Genomic DNA, 15,654 nt, shown 5'->3' on the forward strand with positions numbered 1-15,654 from the left:
CATTTTTTTTTTTTTTTTTTTTTTGCAGATGGACATCCAATTTTACCAACAGCATTTGTTAAAGAGACTGTCTTTTCCCCATCTGATGGACTTTGGGCCCTTCTCAAAGATCAGATGACCGTAGGTAGATGGATTTACATCTGGGTTCTCAATTCTGTTCCATTGGTCAATGTATCTGTCATTGTATCAGTACCAGGCTGTTTTGACTATTGTAGCTGTATAGTAGATTCTGAGATCAGGTAGTTCTGGTCCTCCTACTTTGTTGTTCTTCTTCAATAATGTTTTACCGGACTTCTGGCCAACATGGTGCCGTAGACAGAAGCACCACACCATCCCTCCACAGTAAAGTCCTGAAAAACTAAGTAAAACAGAGACAAATGTCATTCTTGGAACCTGAGGTGCCAAATGAAGAGATAGAGAACTCCGCCAAGCACCGAATGGAATAAGAAACCAACAGAGGATGGAGAGTGAGGGGAGATATGTGCTGAAGGCCCCATCAGCTAATGCAGCTCGGATCAGCTATTTTGGACTCCTGTCAGGAATCGGCAGACAGGGAGCACCTGAAAGCAGCTTCGGGGAAACTCCCAGCAAGAGACAGAACACCCAGTAACCAGTGATACACGCTTTCCCACCCCCCCATTCTTTCCCCTACTCTACCTCTAAGCTTCCTGGCTGGCTGCGGTGGCTGCTGGCCAGGAAGTGCAGCATCCGTGCCACTTGGATTCGCCCCACCTGCATTGGAGATCAGCAGACAAGGAGCACAGGAAAGCAGCTTCATGAAGTTCCCAGCAGGAGACAAAGCGCCCAGTAACAGTAAGGAGTGATACACGCTTTCCTAGCCGCCCCCCCCACCTCTCCCAGCCTCCTCTGCTTCCCACCAGCCACAGTCTCTTGGCCAGGAGGCAACTGCTTTGGCCTCAGGCTGCTTGGATTCACCCTGTCCACACTGGCTGGGCCTCTGAGCTGGTGTTATTGGTTCTTTCTGTCTCTTTTGGTGTCTTCTGTACCTCCTACAACCTCCCCCTCACTTCTCCGGAAGACCTGGCTCCACATGGCATCTTTGTTGCTTTTTGGAAGGCTGTGAAGCCAAGCTCCACTGGGGAACCACTTCCCCGGCCCACATTATGGCACAGGACCAGGTAGTGTTTCTCTGCTGTAGGATAGGGTCATTATGAGTTGTAACCAACATGATGGCACCTAACAACATGGCTGGAATTCATGGAGGTGTACAAGGCATTCTTAAGGGAAAGAACAAGAAAGGTATTTTTAATGGCTGTGTGGACCATTTGCTTAACTTTTGAGGTCAGCCCTCTTTTACTGAAAATGCATCGTGTAGGGCATTTTTTGGAACTCTTAAGACGATGTTTTCTTTCTTTACTGCTTCCATCCATTGATGGGATGTGTTAATTGACTGTACTGGAACGTCAGTGAAAAGGTTATCAGCAACACCCTGGAGCGAGCATCGTGCTGCAGTGAAGCCAGTTACGAAAAGGTGGGTAAGTTTATGGTGGCCATTGAAGTCCTTCGTGATCCGCATGAAAATTTGGACTCGAGCAGTGCAAAGTCTTTTTCCTGCTGTCTGTGATTTCACTTTTCTGTGCTACCTGTACCTCTGGTGTGATGTACTTCAGGAAGTTAATCTTCCACAGCCGCACCTGCAGACTAGGGGCTTAACTGTCGACGAGGTGGTGACAAAGCTTGAGGCGCTAAGTGGAGCACAAAGTTGAACAGGTGCTTTTGAAATCAGACGAATATGGAATTGCAGTAGAGAGAAAAGCCAAGTTCAAAAGAGAATGGCAGGGGATAGGGAGCAGGCAAGCAATGCTGGACTCACTCTGCAAGAAGAAAATAAGAGAACAACGCCCGAGGGCATTGACTGCTTTCATTCTGAACTCCAGATCAGATCAAGAGCCATCAAGGCAGTAGCAGCTGTGTTTGAGGCTGTTCAAGGAAGAGTGTCATATCTGCCACTGAAGAAGAGTTAAAGGTATCCATTCCAAGACTGACCACGCTCTATGACAAGGTACCCAAGAGTGACCTTTTAATAGAAATATCAAGGCTGAGAAGGCACCTGAATGCAGCACAGATTGAACTGGAAGAAGCCAAACCTTGGGCTACATTAGGCGTTTTGACATTCATAGCTGAATGGGACTTTGTAGAATTTCTCCCAGCCCTTTCCCTAAGCCTATTATTATTTCTGATGATATGTGTGTTTGTGGCTTCACGTGAGAGGAGCTTTACAAAGCTGGAACTAGTAAGTATTTTCCATCTACCATGGGACTTTTTTTTATGGGACAGTCAAGGCTTTCTGATCTTGCAAAATCAACTGAAAGTCAGTTGGCAAAAGCCATTGTTCAGTCAGCGCTGAAATGCTTGTGCATTTTTCCTGTTTATTTTTATGGTATTATTTCATTTTATGACTATATTTCAATATGCATTTGTCTGCAACTTCTACCTTATTTGGACCGTTATTGGTTACACAGACCTAATCCATTAATGTGTCTGGTGTAACAGTAAAGTTTAATGTTACAATGAATGTAATTTTGATGTCATTCTTAAACGTTTTTACTTTGAATTCTATTTTCTTTTTTTTTAACCAAATTTTCACTTGAACCACAATGAAGCTGTGTAAATGTAAATACATTTAGCCTGTGCGTATGATATTGCAATTTCAAGGTATAATTTGAATTTTGCTAGTTGTTTGTAATGACTACTGCTATTACATTCAGTGTGATATGGGAATTATGATTTACAAATAACAGTACAAAGAATTACTAAGGATTCTCTCCGGGCTGGTATGGGAGAAAGTCCATGGGGAGGGAGTGTGACACCATGAGTTTCTGCACTGGGTGACACCAACCCTAGTGATGCCACTAGCGTGCTAAAGGATACGTGCATTTAAAATTTTGTGAAATACTGCCAACTTGTCCCAATATGCATTTGATGACATCTCTAGTCCACAATACCCTCCTCCTCCTCTAATGTCCTGAGGTATCTCCCCTTGACCACTTGCATGTCTTGACTTGGGAGTACGGCTTCTGCAGAGAAGCATTCTGGCGACATGCACTCTCCCCTTTTGCTGACATTCAGGCTCAGCTTCCTACCGCAGCCTCAGGTGCACTTGCTCCTTCTCTGTTTCTGGTTCTGGCCGTAACTGTAACCAGAGTCATACTCTTTATAAAGGCTGCTTGCCCTTTCAGGAAAACAGATGTCAGGAAAAAACAAACCAAAAAACAAAAACCTTACCTAGTTAAATAATATAACTTTTACTCTCTAGGAAAATTCATTCAGTCTTATCTACTGATACAAAGGTGATTGTCTCATTACATTTTTTCTTAAAAATTTTTTAAGTGTTTAAAGAAATTCTTGCAGATAAAGAATTAAGTACAGACTTTTAATTTTTCAATCGAAATGCTCTCGGGTTGGACTATTTGTGAAATAATAACATATTCTACCCTATCAAGGACAGGACAACCTAAATGGTGTTTTTCTCAGGTGTCTGTAGCCTCCATGGGTAACTTCTTAAATTGGGAAGTAGTGATTGGAAATGTGTTACCGGAGTTAGGAGAAAACAAGAAGCTCTTTATTTCATCTCCTCTTCGAGGGCACTGGGTTTTTTTTTGTTTTGTTTTCTTAGACCACTACAGGGGCTGGGAGCACCCACCAATTATTCTGGAAGAGTATGAAGAAGGGAGTGAAGAGGGTACAAATGGGGTCAGTCAGAGTGGAGGCTAGGTAGCAGTAACCTAGACAAGGAATGTGTAAATCCTGAACTAGCCAGTGAGAAAGGGGAGGCTAAGGAGAGATGAATATGTGAGATATTAATAATAGTGTCAAAATATTTGAAGTAGAATTAAAGCAGTTAATCCGTACGCATACAGGGAGACCTTTTCTGTTCAGAAAAACAGGAAGGCTCCTGTTAGGCCAGTTCGGATGAGTTTTTAAGGAAGAAAGGAGAAAAAGAGTAGAAAATTAACCATAGGCTAATCTAAGCATGACTAAATCATGCTCCCCTTCCCAGGATCAGCTGATATCAGATTACTAGGGGGTCTCTGTGGCCTGGCCAGCTCCCATTCATTTGCACAAATCCTCAGATATAGTTAGGAGGTTTTAAAATAAAGGCACCTCAGCTGCTCAGGAAAGCCTAAAGTTTTAGAGTTATCATCTCAGGAAACAAGGGCCAAGACCAGATTACTTTGGGTAAAATTAAATTCTTTGCAAGAGGTAAACTTTAAGCGAGTTCGAGGTTAATGAATGTCTTGTCTTAAAGGAGTTTGCTCAATTTTACGATCACTCCATCACATCTCATTTGTTCCTGTTTGTCTGTTCTTAGGTACATTCCTTATTGGCCAATGACCTTTGTGAAATTTCCTTTGTACTCACAGTAATCTGACAATTTTTCTGGTCCTCAGTTTCTGTCTTTAACAATACCTACCTTTAGGTGAGCACTTACTATATATGTATCAGGCACTGAGCTAAATGCTTTACCTGTATTATCTTCATGCATTGCTCCTCACAACCGTGCTAAAGTATTATTCCCACATTTTACAGAAGAAACTGAAGCTAGATGAAATTATAACTTGCCTGAGGTTGTGCTATAAAATGATAGAGCTGGGATTCAAACTCTGGCAGTCCAACTCCAGAGCCTACTGGTTACACACAGTGCCCCTGTCACCTGACCCTACAGATGCCAGTAAATTTCCATTAGTCCTTAGCCCAAGCCAGAGTTGGTCTGCCTTGCATGAACAGAAGGGTCAATTGACTTCAAAAGAAGATGCAGCAACAGGTGGAATGAATCAGAAGGAAAAATCATCACCTGGACCCTATTCTGAAGCGGGAGGTCTACAAGAACCATGTCATCTCCTGTTTCCTGGCCACCTTCTAGAATTTTCCCTACCCAGTATGTCTGTGTGGCCGCCGTCTTACTGCCCAAATCACATGTAAGCCCTGTTTCCCTGTAGCTTGGTGAGTCAAATCTGAGGAACTTCCTCCTGGTTCCTTGCTCTGTGTGTTGCAATAAAGTTACTTTCTCAAAGACCCGTGTCCAAATAATTGGTAAGTCTGAGTGCAGGACAAAGACCCATCTTCTAGGCTTTGGTAACACTCCCCCCATCCCTGCTCTGCCTCAGGACTTGCTAGGGGCTTGATTACTATTAGATGTGAGGTGTGAGGATCAGAGGGCTAAAGGTGACTTCCTTCATGTTTCAGTAGAAAACTATGCATTTTTTCTGAGTGGATGAATAGTGTTATTATTCCTTGAGAGAGGTGTTAAAATCTAATTTTCAAAGGAGATAAAATCATGACTCTCATACAAATATAAAATGAACACATTAAAGATTTTATTTAGCTTGTTATTAAAACAGGAATTGGTAACGTGTTACAACCAGATCAAAGGAGACTGAAGAACAGACACACATTTATAGATCAGAAACACTGAAACGAATGTGCAAATGGAGACAAAACTAGCTTTTTCCACAGTGGGGAAGGGAAGCCAATTAAACATCTATGGGCATAATTTGCATATCTGTAGACAAGAATTATTTTGCTTTGCTATGAGTTATCTATAATTAATAGAGTTGGAAAACAGTATCCACAGAATCAAAATCAGATAATCCTGAAGGGTGTTCTCTAGACAATGCACAGTTATTTACTGGGATACAATTTTTTTCCCTACACAGGGAAGAAGGATGATACTAAGAGATGGAGATAGGGGCTGTTGGGGAAGATAATGAGGTCAGTTTTAGACACATTGTGTTTAAGAAGCCCATGACATATTCTAGTGGAAATGTCCAATGAGAAGCTAGGTACCTAGGTCTACAATTCACAAGCAAGCAAGCAGCTGATAAAACATGAATTCTCTGTTGGCAATGGTAGCAATTATAGCTACCAGTTATTGAACAGTTTCCATGTGCAGGGCTTCTGTGGGTCATGCCATTTAATACTCATAACATTCTCATGAAGTGGGATGAGTTTTAACCATCACGTTATAGAAGGGGAAACTGTGGCTTAGGAAAAGTAAGTAACGTGTTCAAGGTCATATAGCTAGCAAGCAGCAGAGCATGTGCTCCTAAGCACAAGCTCCATTGCTTAAGATTCCCCTACAGCAGAGCACATTGAAAGATCCAGAGTACATACAGTGAGATGTTGTTGTTAGTGGCTGTCGAGCTGGCCTCTGGCTGAGCATGAAGTACATTGGTTGGGAATCGAACCCAGGTCTACTGTTTAAAAGACGAGAATTGTAATGCTGAATCATCAATGCCCTCATATAAAGGGATAGACATCTTTATTTAAAACTGGTCCAGCAGGAGATACTTTTTGTATACATTGAAAATAATTTTTAAAATGTAAAATTACCCTTAGAGATGAAATGCCTCATGACTTCCTTCTGATAAAAGATGTACAAGAAGCAGAATCCCCAAAGCCCAAATTTTTAATATGTTTCCTCTTTTGCTAAACTACAGGGAACCAACTAAATTAATTATTTGTTTTTCTGAATGGGAAAAATTGATGATGTTTCCCAGTGTGATTTATGGAGTATCTTCTAGACTAGGAAAGAGAAACCTTTCTTTCCACTGAGTCTGTTCATACTATGGCGCTAGAGTAGGCCTAGCCTAGTCAGAGTCAGAGAAGAGGGAGAGGTCAACAGGAAAAAATGCATGTGGAGACTCAGACCTATGAATTCAGAAACATAGAGATATACATAAAAGGAAGGACCTGCAAAATCCCAGACACAGTGGGAAACAAGAATTGATAAACAGACAGGCAGACAGACAGGTCCACACATACGCATAGGGACATGGAGTAACACCCTTCTAATATGACTGTCGTGTTATCACTACAAAGACTTTTGAAATCATTTGAACGTTGGAAACCTCAAGCTTAAAGGGTGGAATAAAGAGATGTTTTTTTTTTCTTTATGTCCTGACTCAGCCACTTATTAGTTCTGTTGTTGCCGCCGCTTTGCCTCTGACTAATGGCAAACTTACGTATAACAAAATGAAATGTTGTCCCATCCTGTGCCATCTCCGTGATCTTTGATAAGTCTGAGACCATTGTTGTGGCTATCGTGTCCATCCATCTCGTTGAGAGTTTCCCTATTGTCATTGGCCCTCAACTTTATCAAACATGATGCCCTTTTCTTTCCTGGTGACGTGTCCAAAGTAAGCAAATCAAAGTCTCGCCATCCTTGCTTCTATATTCTGGTACTGCTGCCTTCCCAGCCACGTAATTACTAGTGTGAAGATTTCATTCTAAAGAAGTGTACAAGGCGCAGCATTAAATTTTTGCTATAGTCGTTATGTTACCTCTTTATATAGCACGTTTTGTACTGTTGAAATAATGAAAACTAGCAAGAGCAAGAGATGCAGTCACTGTCACTTGAGTTTGGCAGAGATTCAAAGGCAGGCAGAGGAGTGGAAAAGCTTTCTCTTGAAAAAAGGAGGGCTTCAGGTATGCTGTGATTGGAGGTCACAGGCCTGGGGAAGTTGGAAGGTGGGCTAACTAGCAGTGGGGCGTCATAGCTGATTGGCTTGGGGAGCGCTTTTGGCTTTCTCTGGTTGGTCCTGAGTTGGAAGTGGGACAAAAATTGGGAAAGCTGTTACCGCAAATTGCGGGTTCGAGCCGCCTGCTGCAAAGCCAATACTGAGACAGGGGGAGGTAAGCAGTAAGAAGGCTTTATTGAATACTGGTATTCAAGAGACAGAGGGGGTTAAATTTCTCCCAAATTCTGTCTGCCCTAAAGGGTTGACGGGAGGGTTTTATACAGAAAAGATCACATATACTTAATGTTTGAGCACGTAGTCCACAGATGGTCTTATACATCACAAAACAACTACAAAAACTCTATTAAACTGAAGATAAACATGTCAGGCACCTGGACTCTAATCAGTATATTTATAACAGGCTGAAAAACTCTCCTAAGAATCTCTCTGCTAGTGGGGCTGTTTTGCCAAGTCCATTGTGGCTGAGATAGGGAGCAAGACAGCAAACCTTCTTGACGGTTTTTAGGCTGAAGGCCGTTTCTCAAGACAACAAAGAAAGGAGACATCAAAGCCACAGGAGCTGAGATAGTTCCATACCCCTTCGGAGGAGACCGGTGCAGCTGGTGCAATTAAAAAATGTTTAGAGATTACTTAGAGCATGATTATGGCGTCAGCCATGTCAAACTCTCAATCGCCTATTTTGAACAAGGGAAACTATGTTGTAAGGTATTAGGGTGTTTGTTATGTTTAAGAGCGAACAGGTTGCTAGCTATATTTTGAACAGAGCCTGCACCATTTTCCAAGGACTAGAGATTAATCACAGCTTATACAGCTATATTAAAACAAATGAGAAAATACATTCTCCCTAATATTAAAGCACTAAAGAAAAAAAACATTTTCACTACTTCAAAGCTGTCAGTCATTGACCAGGCCCTAACTGTTCTGGGCCAGTTGCTGCTGAGGTCGTGATTTGGCTTCCTGGGTTGGTTGCTGCCGAGGTCGTAGGTCAGAGTTCTGTTGTCATGGATGATCCGGCTATTGTCCTTTTGTATATTCAGTTTCTCAGTAGGGTAAATGAGATTAAGTTCAGGAACAAGCCTGTGTCCCCATGGTTTACCCCTGTTTCTTGCCTTAGGCACTGAGTTTCCCTTCAGCCACCTTCATGAGGAATGCTAAAATGTCAGCTCCGCTCCAAGGGAGAGAAAGCTTTCCCAGGAGTAACCTATATTATAATTAGCGGAGCAATCTTTCATTATGAGTTGCTGTGTTAAGAAATGAAATTGATTAGGGATTAAGTTAAGAAATGGAAGAACACTGAGGAGATACGATTGACTGAAGAGAAGGTTGAAGTTGAGAAGGTGTCTGCATCCGTCCTCCCTACAGAGCTCATTCTTTCCTAGCCTCCATAGTTTTTTAACCACCTCCCCTCAATCCTAAACCGTGCATCTCTCTGTGAAGTGAGATTTGCTCTCTGGGGTTTGCCATCTGAGCCCATCAATGAGGTAAAGTGAAGGCATAACCTTTTCTGGCTGTGATGTAACTGTGAGAAGGATCAAGGGCCGAGTCTAGTTTGTAAAAACTGCTTTTACTTCTCTCTTTCTGTTTCTTCCCCCTTGCTGTCTCTCTATAAAAGACTTCTTGGCTATGCCCTTTCCCCGTTGAATCCCAATTGAATTTGATTGGATTTGTTCCAGTCTTAAGAGGAGGTAGCCCCATTTGTTCTTTAAAGCAGTGTTGTAAGGAGGGTCTGAGCAGGAGGCCCACTCCAGGAGTGGGGGGTGGTTGTTTTCTGAGGGGTATGTCTGATTTGTGTCTTTGTTATGCCAGCTGGTGCACCCTGTTTTGTTGTAGAGTACATACGAGAGGAATGAGCAGTCTCAGACAGGTGAATTTTTTTTTAAACACTATAACTTTGTGCTGTTGTTGCACTAACTCATTGATCTCCTATCCCTTTATGGGCTTCATAAACAGACTCCTAGTTTTCTTCCTTTCCATTCGTCTGTTCCCCAACCCTTAAAAAGAGAACAAAAGGCCACTTGAAACAGTTTCTTTTTTAATCAGCTGAGACCATAAGAGCACGATTTCGGTACAACCCAGTCTTTTGCTAAATAGAGAGTTTTAGTTGAGATTTATGAAAACAGCTTATATGAGAAAGAGGTAGAGCACCAGAACAGCTCTGTCTTCTACAGTAAACTTGGAACCTTCCAGAATCTTTGAAGTGCACAGAAAACAGTTATCATCCTCTAGCATGAGGCACAGATGAACTGGGAGAACTCATGAATGCCAGTGGTAGACCTGGAGCCAGCCAGAGAAGGGCAGGGGTGGCCTTCGCAAACTGGATCTGGTTTATTGCCACGAAGGTGATATTGCGGCAATGGAGGAGCTATAAGATTGTAAATCTACTCTGTGCATCTAGAAAAGCCAGTAGGAAATACTTTTCTTACAGGAAAATCAGGAAAATGGCTATGAGCAAAGCCAGAAAGCTAAAGAGTTTAAGTAAGTTTTCAAAGGTAGTTGGGGGTTTTTGTACAATTCGAGTTTTGGTGGCCTTGAATGTTCGATCCCACTGGGTCATGATGGCATTTCTGGCTCCTTCCCATTTCCCTGGACCAGTCAAGCGGAACTGGTATGATGAGCACGGGCCAAAGAAGATGGTCAAAGCCAGGTGTGGATCCATCAGGAGCATAGAGAACAAGTTGGGCTTTGCATTGATAAAGGTCAGGAGCTCATCCATGTATCGGATATAATCTGCTTGTAAAGCCTTGCAGTAGCACAAGCCAAACCTTTAACAAAGGAAGATTGGGGAAGGAAAAAAAAAGATAAAGCAATGATAATCTTAGAATAGGAAAACAAATGCCGCTGCAGAAATAGGTAATTATTTCTGTGTTCTCCCCTTAAGTCCCATAGCTGTCTAGTGGTCTCATTTCTTTCTTAAATACAAAACAGTCCACTTGAAAAGACACTTTATACCTATGGCTTTCAAAGGGTTCTTGGAATGCTCGCAGTGCATCTAGTGTTGCTGTAGTTGTTTTGTCCAATGATTAGCAATTTTTAGAGGAAAATAATAGTTCACATGACTTTACTCTGCCCAGATCTTTCTAAACCTCAACAATGAAATGAAAAAAACAATGAAACAATGAAAAAAGCCACAAAAGTCAAGAGTAGAATTCCCTGTTATGCTGGTATTAAAATTGTTGGCTAAACTGTGAGACAAGAAGCTTTTATATTGTGTAGTTGGAATTGACTCGATGGCACTGGGTTTGGTTTTTTTTTTTTGGTTTAGTTCTACTCATAAAGAGTTTTCTAGCAAACTTACTCCGCAAAAGTCCAGATGGTAAATACTGTAGGCTTTGAGGGCCTGTGGTGGCCTCTGTCTTAACTCCCCGGCTCTGCTGCTGTAGTGTGGAAGTAGCCAAAGACAAACAGGAAGGAACGAGTGTGGCTGTGTTCTAATAAAATTTTCTTGTGGGTTTACGGCCACTGAAATTCGAATTTCAGATGATTTTCACAACATATTATTCTTCTTTTGATCTTTACAAACTATTTAAAAATGTAAAATCCCAAACCAGGTTATCTGCAGGATTTGGCCACAGGCTCAAGTGTGCAGACGCCTGCTCTAGAACAGGGATCTGACTAGAGACAACAGATCTGAGTAAGGGTTTGTTGAATGAACGAGCAGTTACTTCTAGAGTCAGTGTGGAACTGTTTGCCTGCTGATTATGGATAAGATGGACTAGCGTGCCTGGCAGATGGCGTACGCTAGAATCACAACTCCATGTGGTGCTAGGTAACCGTGAAGCGATGGCTGCTCAAGGACATTAAAACTTCTCAATTACCTGTTCCCTCCTTTCTCCTTAAACAAGCTATCCGTTTTTTTTTTCCCCTCTAAGATGCTTCTTTTCTCCAAATCAATAACTCTTATCTCTCTTTGCTATTGTTTTACCAATTTCAGGTTTGATTCAAGTAGAGTGCACAAGTCGTTGACTTACCCACTGGGCATGTTTTCTTTCCTTGCATTAACCTCCTTTATCATGACACTCGGTGGTGGTAATGTATTCACACCTATAAGACAAACAAAAATGTCATTTGCCTTAAGGTCTAGGTGTGTACATAGTGGGTAAAGACGTTTCACCACTGCTCATCTTTCTGCTTCCGATACCCAGCTACTCATCTGTTCTGGCCAACATTTTAGCAGCCTGAGCTGGCTGGTGGTATCTCCTGGTAATAATGTCACCAGCTGAAAAGAGGAGCATCTGGCCATCTCACTAGTTATTTGATATGACAGGACCTCACAACTGGTGTGACTGGATTTTGTCACTCAATATCCTGAACTTTCTTATTTAAATTGAAACAGCTGATCCTGTCAAGTAACTCAACAGGTAGACACAGCTTATATTTTTTGTCTTCTAATTCAACCTTTGAGTTGATAATGGCAAAAAATCATTATGATACTGTAATTCAGTGAACAATAGAATAGGTCCTTCTAAAGAATCTGTGGTCCTAGATAGGAGACAGGGATGTTCTCGACATTTCTGGTATCCAAAATCATGCGTCACACTGAAAACATAAGTTCTGCTACTTCTCAGACCCTTACCCTTCAGGACTCGAACAGCCCATCGAGCTTGCATTTCTGCTGTGGGTATCATGGAGCCCAAGGGTTTGATGAAACCAATAACAGCCAGGGTTGACTTTTGCAGATGCGTGGGGAAGATATACTTGTACAGCGATGCCTGGCCATCTTCAACTTTCACTACAGATTCGTCAAGGAAGGGGAAAGCAAAAGTGTACCCAGTGGCAAAGATGATGATATCAATGGGCTCTTCTTCTGGGGTGTTGTTAAATATGACCGAGTTTCCCTTCACCTCCTTTATGCTCGGCTTGATGAGCACTTTCCCGGTGATGATACGGCCTGGGAGCTCATCATTTATCACAGGCTCTCTCAGCTGAACCCTAAACAAAAACAAGGAACAGGAAGTGATTTGCCAGTGAACAGCGCAGCCGGTCCCCCCTCCTCCTTCTCTTCCTGTCTTCAGTATGGGGCTCTCCTCTCTGGCTGGCTAGGAGTAGATAGTCTTGGGAGAAGCTATCTCTTTTGAAGAGGATACGTGAATATCCAGGAAGGATTATAAAATGTGCTTACCATTTACTAGAGTTTGGAAGCCCAAGAAGGAGGCCAGACCTGTCTTTAGCTCCTTTTGTCTTTGCTGAATTTTAGTGTTCAGTGGTGACTGTAATTTTAGAGATAGCTGAGTGCTGAAGAGCGACAGGGAAGCCAAGGACTTCTATATCTACTGAGAACTGCTGGGAGCTCTCTGTCCCTCCCACTAGGAAGCAATTCCGTAAGGAAAACATGCATGTGCTTAAAAGGAACAAGGGCAGAATTGTCTTTTTCTGGCTATTACTTTGGAATCATAAGACAAACACTTTGAGAGATTGTTGTACATAAGCTGAACCATTTTTTGCTTATGTCAAATGCACAGAAATGGAAAGAGCACTGGGTCAGAAGGAGGAAGGGTGGCCTCTTACTCAAATGTTCATACATACTGGGGTGTAGGCTTTCCTTTATTCATGTATTAAATAGGGGTGCTAACACTTGGCATCCTTAGTTCACTGGGTAGAATGAATGTATATGAAATAGTATATATGCAAGAACTTTTTTTTTTTTTCTAAGGGAGCCCAAACCAAAACCAAACTCGCTGCCGATGAGTCAATTCTGACTCATAGCGACCCTATAGGACAGAGTAGAACTGCCTCATATGGTTTCCAAGAAGTGGTTGGTCGGTTCAAACTGCTGACCTTTTGGTTAGCAGCTGGGCTCTTAGCCTCAGGCTCCTTCCACATTTTCTAGGTTTATGGGATTAGACAGGCTTCATTACAGTTCCATGAGCTACCGTTCACGGTAGATAAAACTTACGATAGAAAAATCTCTGATAGAAAAGGCTAAAACCCCTGAGATGCCTGCAGATAGAAGTGGAACAGGGTAGGTAAGAAATAGGTGGTGGTGGGGGGAATGAAGATGATAATGAGGAGAGCAGGGGGAAGAAGTAGGTATGCAAGAGAAAGATGAAGGGAGCCGGAAGAAAGCGGGAGTGCATGTACTAGAAGTGGTTCATGTGCCATCAGTGCTGGCCTGAGTGCCACCTTAAAACCAAAAAAACCAAACCCAGTGCCGTCGAGTCGATTCCGACTCATAGCGACCCTACAGGACAGAGTAGAACTGCCCCATAGAGCTTCCAAAGAGCACCTGGTGGATTCGAACTGCCGACCCTTTGGTTAGCAGCGGTAGCACTTAACCACTACGCCACCAGAGTGCCACCCTAGATTTGATTAATTCCTGCTGGTCCAGAATGAAATCTGAAAGCAAGCCGGACAGGATCTCCAGGCTGTAGTGTCACCCTGGATATAGAATGTCATTGTACAAACTTAACCAATGAGGGAATAAAACCTTTGGTTCTTCTTAATGGAATAAGTCATAGGTTGCAACTGAAAGGCCAGGCTGAAATCAAGACCATTTTGACAAGGGCAAGAAGGCACTGCCATTAGAGAGATGTCGAAGGACAACTATAACAACAACAATGAAAATAAAAAAAATTGCCATCGAGTCAATTCCGATTCAGAGTGACCTTATAGGATAGAATAGAACTGCCCCATAAACTTTGCCTGCTGAAAGTGAGGAGGACTTGAAGCACTTACTGATGAAGATCAAAGAGTACAGCCTTTAGTGTGGATTATACCTCAGCATAAAGAAAAAAAAATCCTCACAAATGGACCGATAAGCAACACCATGGTAAACGGAGAAAATATTGAAATTGTCAAGGATTTAATTTTACTTGGATCCACAATCAATACCCATGGAAGGAGCAGTCAAGAAATCAAACGTATTGCATTGGGCAAATCTGCTGCAAAAGACCTCTTTAAAGTGTTCAAAAGCAAAGATATCACTTTGAGGGCTAAGCTGCACCTGACTAAACCATGTATTTTCAATCACTTCATATACATGCAAAGGCTGGACAGTGAAAAAGCAAGACCGAAGAAGAATTGATGCATTTGAATTATGGTGTTGGTGAAGAATATTGAATACACTACAGACTGCAAAAGAACGAACAAATCTGTCTTGGAAGAAGTACAACCAGAATGCTCCTTAGAAGTGAGGATGGTGAGACTTTGTTCTCCTGTACTTTGGACATGTTATCAGGAGGGACCAAGCCCTGGAGAAGGACAACATGCTTGGTAAAGTCGAAGGTCAGTACAAAAGAGGAAAACCCTTAATGAGATGGATTGACACAGTGGCTGCAACAATGGGCTGAAACATAACAATGCTTGTGAGGATGGCACAGGACTGGGCAGTGTTTCATTCTGTTGTGCATGGGGTCACTGTGAGTTGGAACCAACTTGGTGGCACCTAACAACAACAATCTGAAACAGACTGCCACATCTGGCTATAACTTTGGAATCATAAGACAAACACTTTGAGAGATTGTTGTATATAAGCTGAGCCATTTTTTGCTTATGTCAAATACACAGAAAGAGACAGTATGGTCAAATGGAAAGAGCACTGGGACACGAGGAGGAAGGGTAGCCTCTTACCCAACTGTTCATACATATTAGGGCGTAGGCTTTCCTTTATTCATGTATTAAATAGGGATGCTAACACTTGGCATCCTTAGCTCATTGGGTAGAATAAATGTATATGAAATAGTATATATGCAAGAACTTGGAAATGGTAAGGAATTAACCAAATCTAAGGGATCCCAAGTCAAAACCAAACCCGCTGCTGTTGAATCAATTGTGACTCATAGTGACCCTATAGGACAGAGTAGACCTGCCCCGTAGGGTTTCCAAGGAGTGGTTGGTCAACTCAAACTGCTGACTTTTTGGTTAATAGCTGAGCTCTTAACCTCTGGCTTCTGCCACATCTTTCTCCTGTGGAGCAGCTGCTGGGTTTAAACCATGGACCTTTCGGTTAGCAGCCAAGGGCCTAACCATTGTGGCACCAGAGCTCCTTGAAGGCCAGGGATTCAGTTTTTCTCAAACAATGAGACAAGGAAGTGTGTTGCCTCTGTCAACGAAGTCCAAATCCTTCCCTCTTGTTTGCAGCAGCTGAGGCTTTAGTTAACTTGTCCAAGGTCACAGAGCTCACTACCAAATGATCTTGGGAATTGACAGGACTCCA

At 42.4% G+C, this 15,654-nt stretch overlaps 1 protein-coding gene across 1 annotated transcript in view; it reads right to left on the bottom strand.

Moving 5' to 3' along the window:
* Positions 1–9,627: 9,627 nt before the first annotated feature.
* Positions 9,628–15,654, bottom strand: part of FMO1 (flavin containing dimethylaniline monoxygenase 1) — a 29,302-nt gene continuing 23,275 nt past the window's right edge. Inside the window, exons 6-8 of the mRNA XM_003414876.3 lie at positions 12,076–12,431; positions 11,471–11,543; positions 9,628–10,264 (exon numbers count right to left, since the gene is read on the bottom strand). Coding sequence (XP_003414924.2) covers positions 9,922–10,264; positions 11,471–11,543; positions 12,076–12,431 — 772 coding nt within the window. The 3' untranslated portion in view covers positions 9,628–9,921. The remainder of the gene's footprint in view (positions 10,265–11,470; positions 11,544–12,075; positions 12,432–15,654) is intronic.

This window comes from Loxodonta africana, chromosome 3 (assembly GCF_030014295.1).
Source record: "Loxodonta africana isolate mLoxAfr1 chromosome 3, mLoxAfr1.hap2, whole genome shotgun sequence".
Taxonomy (NCBI): domain Eukaryota; kingdom Metazoa; phylum Chordata; class Mammalia; order Proboscidea; family Elephantidae; genus Loxodonta; species Loxodonta africana.